Source organism: Sinocyclocheilus grahami, unplaced genomic scaffold (assembly GCF_001515645.1).
Source record: "Sinocyclocheilus grahami isolate Dianchi unplaced genomic scaffold, SAMN03320097.WGS_v1.1 scaffold75.1, whole genome shotgun sequence".
NCBI lineage: Eukaryota > Metazoa > Chordata > Actinopteri > Cypriniformes > Cyprinidae > Sinocyclocheilus > Sinocyclocheilus grahami.
Window position 1 is genome coordinate 1,366,726 of NW_015505254.1, and position 13,158 is coordinate 1,379,883.

Genomic DNA, 13,158 nt, shown 5'->3' on the forward strand with positions numbered 1-13,158 from the left:
ATTTATTTAAATGAGGGAAAAAAACTTCACTGGTATCGGATCGGTATCTGTAACGGCCAATACCGAACCCTAGGTATCGGTATCGGTATCGGAGGCGAAAAAGGCGGATCAGAGCATCCCTAGGTACAACACTAGTGAACTGCCTCCGGAGACGGAGGTGTAAAAAAAAAAATCATAATTTTTTAATTAAATTAAATAGATAAATAATACAAGCAATTGTTGCTATTATATAATAAAAGTAGTTGTTATTGTATTTCAAAACATATTTTGTAACATTGTCTTTATCATCACTTTTCATCAATGTAAAGCATCCTTGCTAAATAAAAGTATTAATTTCTATCACCCCCCCCCCAAAAATATTATACTGACTCCAAGCTTTTGAATAGTATAGTGTATAATATTACAAAAGCTTTTTATTTCATATAAATGCTGATCTTTGGATCTTTCTATTCAAAGAATCCTGAAAAAATGTACTCAACCGTTTTAAATATTGATAATAATAAAAAATGCTTCTTGAACAGCAAATCAGCATATTAGAATGATTTCTGAAGGATAATGTGACACTGAAGACTGGAGTAATGATGCTGAAAATTCAGCTTTGAAATTACATTTTAAAATATATTCAAATAGAAAGTTATTTTAAATAGTAAAAATATTTCACAACATTACTGCTTTTGCTGTATTTTAGATCAAATAAATGCAGGCTTGGTGAGCAGAAGAGAATTCTTTAAAAAACATTAAAAAAAATTACTGTTCAAAAACTTTTGACTGGTAGTGTACGTAACGTTTAATGAAAGAACAGTTTTTAATGTCCTGCTCACTCTTTCCCATATAATTACAATGAATGGGAAGTGAAGCTTTCAAGCTTCAAAAAAGACACAAAGGCAGTGTAAAAGTGGTCCATACGGCTTGTGCACTATATTCCAAATCTTCTGAAGGCATACAATACACATGTGTAAGGAGCAGACTGAAATTTATGTTGGTATTCACTGAGAATCCTCCAGTGAGTTGTTAACTGCTGCAAATGGATGTCATATTTCTAAACAAATCATTAAGACCAGTTCTGTCAACTGGATGAACAGATTCATTGAAAAGATCTGATGCAAAAAAAGTGATTAATGATTTATTCACAAATCAGATAATATTATTTCTCTTTTTAACGCTAGAAGAACTAAGTCAAAGACTTTCAATAAATAATTAACATTTTAATCTATAATGGTTTCAGAAGACATGAAATATAGTGCATACATCACATTGACCACTTTTAATGAGTCACATGAACCACATTTTTACAATACTTTGACAATTTGCAATTTGACAGCACCAGACTTCAATTTCAATATTAAAAATACATATTTAAAATAATAATAATAATAATAATAAATAAATAAATAAATCACAACAAAAATTCATAATAGGAAGAAAGATTCATTAAGGTTTGGAACAATATGAGAAAGAGCAAATGGTTTTCTTTTTTGGATAAGCTATTCGATTAAAATTTTCTGAATAATTTAAATTAAATCTGAATGAATACATTTAATTTTAAAGAATAATTATAATAAACACTGAAAGAAAATCCAATTCTACCATTCATCTCACACTTCCAGCCACACAAAAATAAGTCTTTCAAAGCAGCTCAGCAACACTTGAGTGAGATGAAGAATAGAGAGAGGCATATGAAGTGAAGTGTTTACTCGGAGCAAACAAATCCGTTCTCCGCCTCTGCTAACATTGATTACAGGGACTTAAAGCATCTGAAAGACCCGCTTAAACAAACATTGATAGGAAAGAGGGAGAAAGACCTGGAGTCTCGACTGGGCAGGTTGTTCTTGACTGGTGTCTCTGTGTCTGAGCTGCTATCGTCATCATCAGACCCCTCTGACTGGAGGTCCTCCACCATAGAGCGCAGCGGGCCTAAAGACCAAAGTCCACAATGAGCTTCTGCAACATTTACGGTGGTTTGATTGAACTTTCAAAATCCCACTTTAAAGGTGAAGTGTGTTTCCTTAAAGGGGTCATATGATGCGATTTCAAGTTTTCCTTTCTCTTTGGAGTGTTACAAGCTGGTTGTGCATAGATGAAGATGAAGCTCATGATTATGGTAAGGGAAATTACATTTCCGACGAGTGCTTGCGGTGTTCGGCCAATCACAATGCACTGGGTCAGCTGGCCAATCAGAGCAGACTGCGCTCGTCGGAAGGAGGGACTTTGTAGAAAACGAAGCGTTTGAGAGAGGCGGGGCATAGAGGACCTACAATAATGTACAGTATTTGAAAAATAATATGTTTTTTGAACATTAAAGCATGTCAACATATTCTGTTACACCAAATACACAAAATAATGATCTTTAAAAAAGCATCATATGACCCCTTTAAAACTTCTCGCACCTGCCATTGGTTAGACAAACAAATGGTCTCACCCAAATTTACTTTATTAGTTAAGCCAATTTTCTGTGTTGGACTGGATGTTACAAATAAAATGTGAAAGGAACAAGGATTTTTATTATTGGCAAATTACATGCATAACCTTTTTAAAAAAATGCCCCTCGTTCCTTCATTTTTAAGGAAGTTCCTTGTTCTGACACATCCTTAACCCTCTCCACGGTAATCGATCAAAGCAGCAGACTGTTAACCTTGAGTTAAAGTGTAGTAGGGAAATCTATTTATGGATCTGACTGCTTCTTATCAGGACACTCCCTGCAGTAAAAGAGCAGGTCCTACCTTGGCCTTGTTTCTGCTGTGGCTCAAAGTCTGAATCGGAGCTGGACTCTGAGCTGGAGCTGGAATTAGACGGGCTGGAAGGTGCTGACTGCTGTAGGAAGAAGAGGACAGGACACAAATTAAAGATTTTAGTTATCACAATGTCAGCTTTAGGTCAGGAGTTGGCAACCTTTTTAACATGTTAAATTTAATTTGTAGATATTTAACAATATAATTTATGTATTTATTAATTATATAAATGTATAAATTATTGAATAAATTATTATTCAAATTAAATTTAACACTGTAATAAAAAGGTTGAAAACCCCTAACTTAATTTAAATAAATAAACAAATACATTGTATTGAAAAAAAAAAAACTTCCGTAAAAATGTAAAAAAGTTAGCCCTCACTTATATTAATTCTTTAAATGTAAATGTGAAAAAATACATATTCAGTTTAATGCTTTTTTAAAAAGGCTGCCAACCCCTAAATTATTTTAAATAAATAAATAAATGTGACCCTGGACCACAAAACCAGTCTTAAGTCGCATATTTGTAGCCAAAAATACATTGTATGGGTCAAAATTATAGATTTTTCTTTTATGCCAAAAATCATTTGGATATTAGGTAAAGATCATGTTCCATGAAGATATTTTGTAAATTTCCTACTGTAAATATATTAAAACTGCATTTTTGATAAGTAATATGCATAGCTAAGGACTTCATTTGGACAACTTTAAAGGCAATTTTCTCAATATTTAGATTTAGATTTTTTGCCCCCTCAGATTCCAGATTTTCACATAGTTGTATCTCAGCCAAATATTGTCCTATCCTAACAAACCATTCATCAATGGAAAGCTTATTTATTCAGCTTTCGGATCATGTAGAAATCTCAATTTCGAAAAATTGAACCTTATGACCGGTTTTGTGGTCCAGGGTCACAAATAAATAAGTAGTGTTATCTTGCTTTAAAATCCAAAACAAATCTTATAAACAAAACTATCACTTAATTCTAACCTCAGACTTAGACGAGGCCTCATCATCTGAGTTGGAGTCATCGGATTCCGGAGGCTTCTTGGACTCCTTGACCTCCTGGGCCTCTGACTTGCCCTTGGCCCAGCGGCCCTTCTCTTTAGAGGCCTTCTTATCAGCATATCCCGAGGAGGCCGTGGAAGAAGATGCGGTGCGGGGGGAGGTGCCGGTGAACCCCCCACTGCTGGAGCCTTTTGACCCCTCTGAACCCCCTTTCTTTGGCTTCTTGACACTAGGTTTGGGTGACTCCGCATTGGAAGGTCGTTTGCTGGGTGCTTTTCCATCGGCCGCTCCACCTCCCCCTCCACCGCCCGCTGACCCCGCTCCCCCTCCTTTAGGAGACATGCCTTCCATTTTGGACTCCTTCTGCGTGAGTTTGGGCTCCTTGAAAGCAGCTTTGGGCACGACTTTGTTCTCGTCCTTCACTTTGATCTCTGTTTTCTTGGATGATGAAGATGAAAATGAGGAAGGGTCACGGCTACTTTTGCTGCTGCCATCCCGTTCAACATCCCCTTTGGATGTGGCTTTGCTCTCAGAGTCTTTTCGTGGCCGCTCTCGATGCTCCTTGGCCATTTTGTGGGATTTCGACACTTTGCTTCCCTCTTTACTAGGCTCCTACAGAAAAGAAACAGTGTTAACAATTAAAAATATAATGTCTATTCACCGAGTTAAACAGGAAATAGTCAGTTATCCAAGAAATGACTGCAGCAAATTACAGATAGTTTTGAATTTTAATAAATACTGCATTCCTGAACCCACTTTTTTAAATAGAAATTTAATTTCATTTTATTTTTTACTTTAAAATGATGCAACTGAATGATTTTCAGCTGCATCGTTTTTTCCATAGTAAAAAAATTTAATTAAATTTCATTCAAAAAAAGTGGGTTCATTGTAGTGATGTCAAACGATTAATTGCATTCAAAATAAAAGGTTTTGTTTACATAATGTGTGTACGGTGTATATTTCTTATGTATATATAAAAGCACACACATACAGTATATATTTTGAAAATATTTACATGTACATATTTATATTCATATAATTTATATTATATATAAATATATTTATTATATAAACATAAAATGTTTCTTAAATATACACATGCATGTGTTTGTTTTTATATATACATAATAAATATGCACAGCACACACATATATTATGCGAACAAAAACTTTTATTTTGGATGCGATTAATCGTGATTAATCATTAGACAGCACTAGTTAATTAATTTAAGAATTTAAAATTAAGGAATTTAAAGAAATTAATACTTATTCAGCAAGGACGCATTAAAGTGATCAAATGTGACAGAAAATATATTTACAATTGTTACAAAATATTTAAATTTCAAATAAAGGTTGTTCTTTTGAACTTTCTATTCAAATCCTGTAAAATATTAAGCAGTGCAATATTAGGCAGTTTTATAACATTGATAATAATCAGGAATGTTTTGGAATCCCAAATCAGCATATTAGAATGACATTTGAACGATAATGTGACACTGAAGACTGGAGTAATGGCTGATGAAAATACATTTTATTTTATTTAATATAGTATATATATATTCAAATAGAAAACATTTATTTTAAATGATAATATTATTTAACGACATTACTGTTTTACTGTATTTTTTATTAAATAAATGTAGCCTTGGTAAGCTTTAGAGACTTCTTTCAAAAACAAAGAATTGTACCAATCTCAAACCTTTGAACTGTAGTGTAAACTCACAAAAAAGTAATACAAAGTACTAAGGAATAACCATGTTTTTGGTCAAGATACACACTGTTTTATTTATTTTTGGACATGGATAATAATCCAACTACTCATTTAGGAAAATATGTCATTTTGAATAACCCAAATATTAATATAATAATCATTTCCGTGCTATATTGTTATCATCTGTCACCATTTACCTTGGTGCACATTGTTAAATACAACCACACAACAGATCCCCTGTTAGGAGAAAGCATAGAGTTTGACACCTCAAACAATTAGAGCCTGTCTTAACTACGATCATATAACCCATGTGTGACCTTCACACAAAGGTCATGTGCTGTATTAATGAGGCTGTGCTGAGATTAGGACTGTTAAGGATAAAGGGGATTCACTTTGATCTCTGTTTTCTTGGATGATGAAGATGAAGATGAGGAAGGGTCACGGCTACTTTTGCTGCTGCCATCCCGTTCAACATCCCCTTTGGATGTGGCTTTGCTCTCAGAGTCTTTTCGTGGCCGCTCTCGATGCTCCTTGGCCATTTTGTGGGATTTCGACACTTTGCTTCCCTCTTTACTAGGCTCCTACAGAAAAGAAACAGTGTTAACAATTAAAAATATAATGTCTATTCACCGAGTTAAACAGGAAATAGTCAGTTATCCAAGAAATGACTGCAGCAAATTACAGATAGTTTTGAATTTTAATAAATACTGCATTCCTGAACCCACTTTTTTAAATAGAAATTTAATTTCATTTTATTTTTTACTTTAAAATGATGCAACTGAATGATTTTCAGCTGCATCGTTTTTTCCATAGTAAAAAAATTTAATTAAATTTCATTCAAAAAAAGTGGGTTCATTGTAGTGATGTCAAACGATTAATTGCATTCAAAATAAAAGGTTTTGTTTACATAATGTGTGTACGGTGTATATTTCTTATGTATATATAAAAGCACACACATACAGTATATATTTTGAAAATATTTACATGTACATATTTATATTCATATAATTTATATTATATATAAATATATTTATTATATAAACATAAAATGTTTCTTAAATATACACATGCATGTGTTTGTTTTTATATATACATAATAAATATGCACAGCACACACATATATTATGCGAACAAAAACTTTTATTTTGGATGCGATTAATCGTGATTAATCATTAGACAGCACTAGTTAATTAATTTAAGAATTTAAAATTAAGGAATTTAAAGAAATTAATACTTATTCAGCAAGGACGCATTAAAGTGATCAAATGTGACAGAAAATATATTTACAATTGTTACAAAATATTTAAATTTCAAATAAAGGTTGTTCTTTTGAACTTTCTATTCAAATCCTGTAAAATATTAAGCAGTGCAATATTAGGCAGTTTTATAACATTGATAATAATCAGGAATGTTTTGGAATCCCAAATCAGCATATTAGAATGACATTTGAACGATAATGTGACACTGAAGACTGGAGTAATGGCTGATGAAAATACATTTTATTTTATTTAATATAGTATATATATATTCAAATAGAAAACATTTATTTTAAATGATAATATTATTTAACGACATTACTGTTTTACTGTATTTTTTATTAAATAAATGTAGCCTTGGTAAGCTTTAGAGACTTCTTTCAAAAACAAAGAATTGTACCAATCTCAAACCTTTGAACTGTAGTGTAAACTCACAAAAAAGTAATACAAAGTACTAAGGAATAACCATGTTTTTGGTCAAGATACACACTGTTTTATTTATTTTTGGACATGGATAATAATCCAACTACTCATTTAGGAAAATATGTCATTTTGAATAACCCAAATATTAATATAATAATCATTTCCGTGCTATATTGTTATCATCTGTCACCATTTACCTTGGTGCACATTGTTAAATACAACCACACAACAGATCCCCTGTTAGGAGAAAGCATAGAGTTTGACACCTCAAACAATTAGAGCCTGTCTTAACTACGATCATATAACCCATGTGTGACCTTCACACAAAGGTCATGTGCTGTATTAATGAGGCTGTGCTGAGATTAGGACTGTTAAGGATAAAGGGGATGCTGGAAGACGTCCAGCTCTGGATGATCACAGTAAATCAGCAGCGAGCGACTGACCCTCTTTACTGCACTAATGAAAGATGCCGCAGAATGACCTAGACAAAGCACCAGTGCTCAGATATGATAAAGCGAAGGTCATTTAATAGAGATATGACACATGTCCTACATAATGGACTCTTAATTCTTACTGAAACAATCTAATCTGCTGCTTAGAAGTAAACAAAAGAGAATTGAGGAAGCTGTGATCCCCTAATATCTCTCCACAGACTATTATCAGATATCAATTGTCTATTACAAATTATATTTTCAGAATAACAACATTGGAGTAAAAAATTACTGTTCGAAAGTTTGGGGTTAGAGGATTGAGGAATTTTTCATGTTTTTGAAGAAATCTCTTATTATGCTTACCAAGGCTCCATTTATTTAATTAAAAAAAAGGAAAAAAAGAGCAAAAACTGTAATATTCTAAAATATTGTTAAAAAAAAAATATATATATATATATTTTTTTTATATATATAATTTATTCCTGTGATGGCACAGCTGAATTTTCAACAGCGATTACGCCAGTATTCAGTGTCACATGATCCTTCAGAAATAATTTTAATATGCTGATTTGGTGCTCAATAAACATTATATATCATTACCAATGTTAAAAACAATTTGCTTAATATTTTGGTAAAATGTATGCACTTTTTAGGATTCATTGATAAATAGAAAGTTCAAAGGAACAGCATTTGAATTTTTTTGTAACATTATAAATGTCTATGCTCTCAAATTAATGCACCCTTGCTAAATAAAAATATTATTTTTCTTCTCACAAAAACGTCTTACTGACCCTAAATAACATCTTTATTTTAAAATCAAACTTTTTCCAGTTTTTTTTCTCTGATTTAAAAAAAAAAATCCTAAAACATTTTTTTCCCCCAGGTTTAACAGAAAAAAATAGATTTTCCATGTGATCTCAGAATATTGGACCCCCTTGTATAAAAAAGAAAGACAACAAAACATCGCACATATGGCATATTTTAAAATGATTTTTCAAACCTTTGATCCTTGTGAAGCCTTGCTCTTCTTAGGGTCAGAAAAGGCAGAGAGTGGGATGGTTGGAAGCATGGGGTAGTCTGGGCTGGGTCTGGGGACCACCTCTGCCCCCTCTGGGACCACCATGATCTGATATGTACAGAAAGAACGAAAGATAAGAGCACATTCATCAAAAACGTACAATTTTCCTGACTGAACTGTGCAACCAACAACTCAATTTCCCACAATGCAGCACTCACCCCTCCAGCCTTGACTAGCTTGCGACGGAAGTCACGAGTGGGGTTATTGAAGGTTAGTTTCTCACAGCGCAGGTGATTGACAGGTGGGTTTCCCTCCAGGTTAAGGAAGAGGTCGTAATTGAAGCACACCTTCTTTGGCTCCTCCTGCATTAAATTAGCATTATTGAGTGATTCCATTAAATCCTCTCATACCACAGAATAACTGAAGACAAGCATTAAAGTGAGTCAACAGGGCACCAACTGCAGTGATTCAAGGACTTCTTTCATGGGCGGCACAGCCAGAGGTTCATTCAAGATTCAAGGGCAAAACATCAGCAAAGATCAGAGTTACAAATCAAACCCCCAGATGCACATTCTCCACCTCTTTTTATCTCTCTCTCAGCATGCTGAAATCTGTGAGTTACTGAAAACAACATAGGAAAACAAGACTCGCTGAAGGTTGGGGATGTTTTTCAGAAAAGATATGACAGATACAGATACATATCACAAGCCTGTGAGTCAGCGGGTGGGCTTGAAAACGAGAGTGTAATTGTTTCGCATTATACTGCTCTGATCATAAGGCAAATCATTCTCCTCTGCATACTCTACTCTACGTTGCCTGTTTAATGTCAATGGGGGGGAAGTTCACAAATGACAAGACAGAGGAAGAGCAGCTGATACTCAGATGAGGGATGTACAGTGGGGCAAAAAAGTATTTAGTCAGCCACCAATTGTGCAAGTATCCCACTTAAAAAGATGAGAGAGGCCTGTAATTTTCATCATAGGTATACCTCAACTATGAGAGACAAAATGAGAAAAAAAAATCCAGAAAATCACGTGAAAAAATAAAAATAACTAGAGAACAAGAGAGAACAGCAACAGAGGACAGAAGAGCTGCAGGAAGAGATACCTCACCTTGTTTTTGAAGTAGACCTCTATGGGCATCAGAAAACCAGCATATCCCGACTCCTCAACCTTGTATGGTGGCTCCTTACACACTGCAAGTAAAAGAAAAAGACGAATTATTTCCCTGAAAAATCTGCATATAACAATAATATTCATAACTATTTGAATGTAAGAGACTTAAAGAGACTTATTTGTACTCATATACACAATCCAAAAATTTGGGGTTGATAAGATTAACGTTTTTAAAAGTAGTATGTTATTCTCACCAAGTCTGCATTTATTTAATCAAAAAATACAGTAAAACAGTAATATTGTGAAATATTTTAACAACTTAAAATAACTATTTTCTATTTTAGTATATTTTAAAATGTAATTCATTCCTGTGATGGAAAAGCTGAATTTGTAGCAGTCATTACTCCAGCCTTCAGTGTCACATGATCATACAGAAATCATTCTAATATGCTGATTTGGTGCTTAAGAAACATTTCTTATTTTTGGCAAAAAAAAAATTTTTTAATTACGTTTAAAACAGTTTTTTTGTGAAACAGTGATCAATTTTTTCAGGATTCTATGATAAATAGTAAGTTCAATAGAACAGCGTTTATTTGAAATGGAAATCTTTTGTAACAATGCAAATGTCTTTACTGCCCCTTTTGATCAATTCAATGCTTCCTTGCTGAATAAAAGCAATAATTTCTTTCCAAAAAAAAACAAACAATCTTACTGACACCTGAACGGTAATGTATCCATTTATAGATCATTACATATTATTTAATGTTTCACAATTTTATTAATAAGGTGGTTTCACATTTTTATTGGAGCTTTCATTTACAAACACGAAAATTAAGGCTTTGCTCATGAATATTAATTATGTTACATCATGTTTGCTCAATAGGCCTAACTGATTGGCTGAAAGGCACATGCTGTTAAGTGTGCACTGATCAGCTGCCATTTCAAGAATCCGACTATGGTGAAGACACAATCATGAATATTTATTAAAATTATTTGACTGGACACTCCAGGAAGGTTACCAAGCAACATCTGCATGACCCAATTAATATTCACGAACTGTAAATTAATTTTGCAAACCAATCTTGGAATCAGTGTATTGAAACACTTCACTGAAACACAATGTGAAAGAACTGATTGTATATTAACAACAACAAAAAAACTAATGAAATAAATTATACATATTCAAAAATATCCCTCCATCCAAATCATCATAAAGTAATGTAAATATAAAATGCTAACTTTGATCTTAGACCAGCACTGTTAATCCAAGACATGTGGCAAGTGAAATGGGTTGATGTTTAATCTGCTGACAGTAGCTTCATTTCTCCAGTCATCTGAGGCTGTTTATTTGTAGCCTTCAGTATTGATTTAGTATCGACACCAAAGTACTAGAAGCTGGTGTGGTACAAAGCCAAAACTTTAATATTGAGCCAACCTATAAATATTACAAGAAAGAAGCATACTGCTCCTTATGATATGCAACATGTCGTGTGGCTCTCACACATGCTGGTTTTTTAAGATTGAACTGTGAGTGGTGCAATATCTCATTTGTGAAGTTGTCAAATTTACCCCTCTTGGGTTTAGGAAAGCTTTCGTGCAGCCGGAAGACGACTTTATCCACAAAGTGCTGAATGTCACTGTTCTCAGGGCCTCGCACAAACACCATCCAGTCGTGGGTGAAGCCCTCTGACGTCACCTTCTTCCTCAGCTGGGCCCTGTGACCCAGCTCAAGCTTTACCTGAACCGTGCACTGCAAACAGAGAAACACATATTAATTAAATGCTTCAATAAGACCGAGTTCAGTTGAAGTTCAGGAGAGGAGAGCAATGGACAATTTCTGTCATTATAATTCATAATCACAGACTACTACAAACCTGTCATTTGCCATAAAGTAAAATATGACTTTAATAATAAAAATGTATTACATACAGTGGGTACGGAAAGTATTCAGACCCCCTTAAATTTTTCACTCTTTGTTATATTGCAGCCATTTGCTAAAATCATTAAAGTTAATTTTTTTTCCTCAATGTACACACAGCACCCCATATTGACAGAAAAACACAGAATTGTTGACATTTTTGCAGATTTATTAAAAAAGAAAAACTGAAATATCACATGGTCCTAAGTATTCAGACCCTTTGCTGTGAAAAAATGTTTTAATAAAAAGAATTGTTTGGTTACAAAATGTTACAAAAGATTTCTATTTAAAAATGCTTTTTATTCATTAAAGAATCCTGACATATGTCACAGTTTTAATTGACTACATTAACTGTCACAGTTAATAATCAAGTTTTTTTTTAGCACAAAATGAGCATATTTGAAAAAATCTATTTAAAAAAAAAACATATGACACTGAATGTTACTGGAGTAACAGCTTCTGAAAATTCAGCTTTGCTATCACAGGAACAAATTGCATTAATTTACAACAATTTTCAAGCAATAAAATAGAAATTTTATTTAAATTTTTAAATAAATAGTTTTAAATTTTAAAATAATTTCACAATATTAATGTTTTTACTGTATTTTTGATCAAATAAACCACCTTGGTAAGCATAAGAGACTTATTTTTAAAAAAAACATTTTTTTTAATCTTACCTACCCCAACTTTATATATTCCATTATATATATTATAGGATTTTTAAAAAAGGATAAAAAATTTTAATATAAAATTAAGAAATAATATAATTTATAAAATCATATATTATTTATTTATATAAATATTTGTATTATTTTCAACCCTCTACATTGTGAGTAAATCACTTGCATATGCAACTAAATCTTCACTCTGGGCGACTAAATTATGTCTAATATTAGCCAATGGATAATAAATTCTCAGATTTTACTCGCCAGTGTGTGAGTTGGAGGCTGAGTATATGATTAGCACAGATATATTTTCACTCGCCGAACACTCTCTGACTGAGCACTTCAAAGTTTCACTCGTCTCCGTCAATCGATCTGTGCTATTTTTCAGCTCATCTGAAAGGATGCGCAGTGTACCTGTATTTTATGGAAGCATATAGGTAGCGAAATTCAATTTAAAATGCAATATGCAAAATGGCAATGCAATATTCAAAATGGCAACGCAATATTCAAAATGGCATTGTATTTCTGTATTTAAATTTTAATTTTCCATTACCCATGCGTGCAAAGTTTGGTGCAAAAGTAAAAGTAAAATTAAATGATATAATTTACATTTGCCATTTCCAACAGTAGTCTTAATATGTAAATTGCATGCAAATTTGAATGCTTTATAAGTTGCGAAATGAAAATGAAAATGTATAACACAAATTGATTTGATATGTGTAACATGTCCAAGCAGAAAGGGTAGCATAATGATCATTTAAATGCTATTTGTCCTAAATGCATTTAGACTAACAGTTAGAACACTTAGGACTGCGTTTTCATCATGACGCCGTGGGATATGTGTAGCAAAATTAAATTTGAAAATGCATTCCGAGCTGACCACGCCC

The 13,158-nt window shown here is 33.0% G+C and overlaps 1 protein-coding gene across 1 annotated transcript in view; it reads right to left on the reverse strand.

The window, feature by feature from the left end:
• Nucleotides 1-13,158, reverse strand: part of mllt1a (MLLT1 super elongation complex subunit a) — a 24,877-nt gene that overhangs the window by 3,924 nt on the left and 7,795 nt on the right. The window contains exons 2-8 of the mRNA XM_016273097.1: nt 11,258-11,438; nt 9,686-9,768; nt 8,792-8,935; nt 8,556-8,681; nt 3,718-4,347; nt 2,721-2,811; nt 1,778-1,914 (exon numbers count right to left, since the gene is read on the reverse strand). Coding sequence (XP_016128583.1) covers nt 1,778-1,914; nt 2,721-2,811; nt 3,718-4,347; nt 8,556-8,681; nt 8,792-8,935; nt 9,686-9,768; nt 11,258-11,438 — 1,392 coding nt within the window. The remainder of the gene's footprint in view (nt 1-1,777; nt 1,915-2,720; nt 2,812-3,717; nt 4,348-8,555; nt 8,682-8,791; nt 8,936-9,685; nt 9,769-11,257; nt 11,439-13,158) is intronic.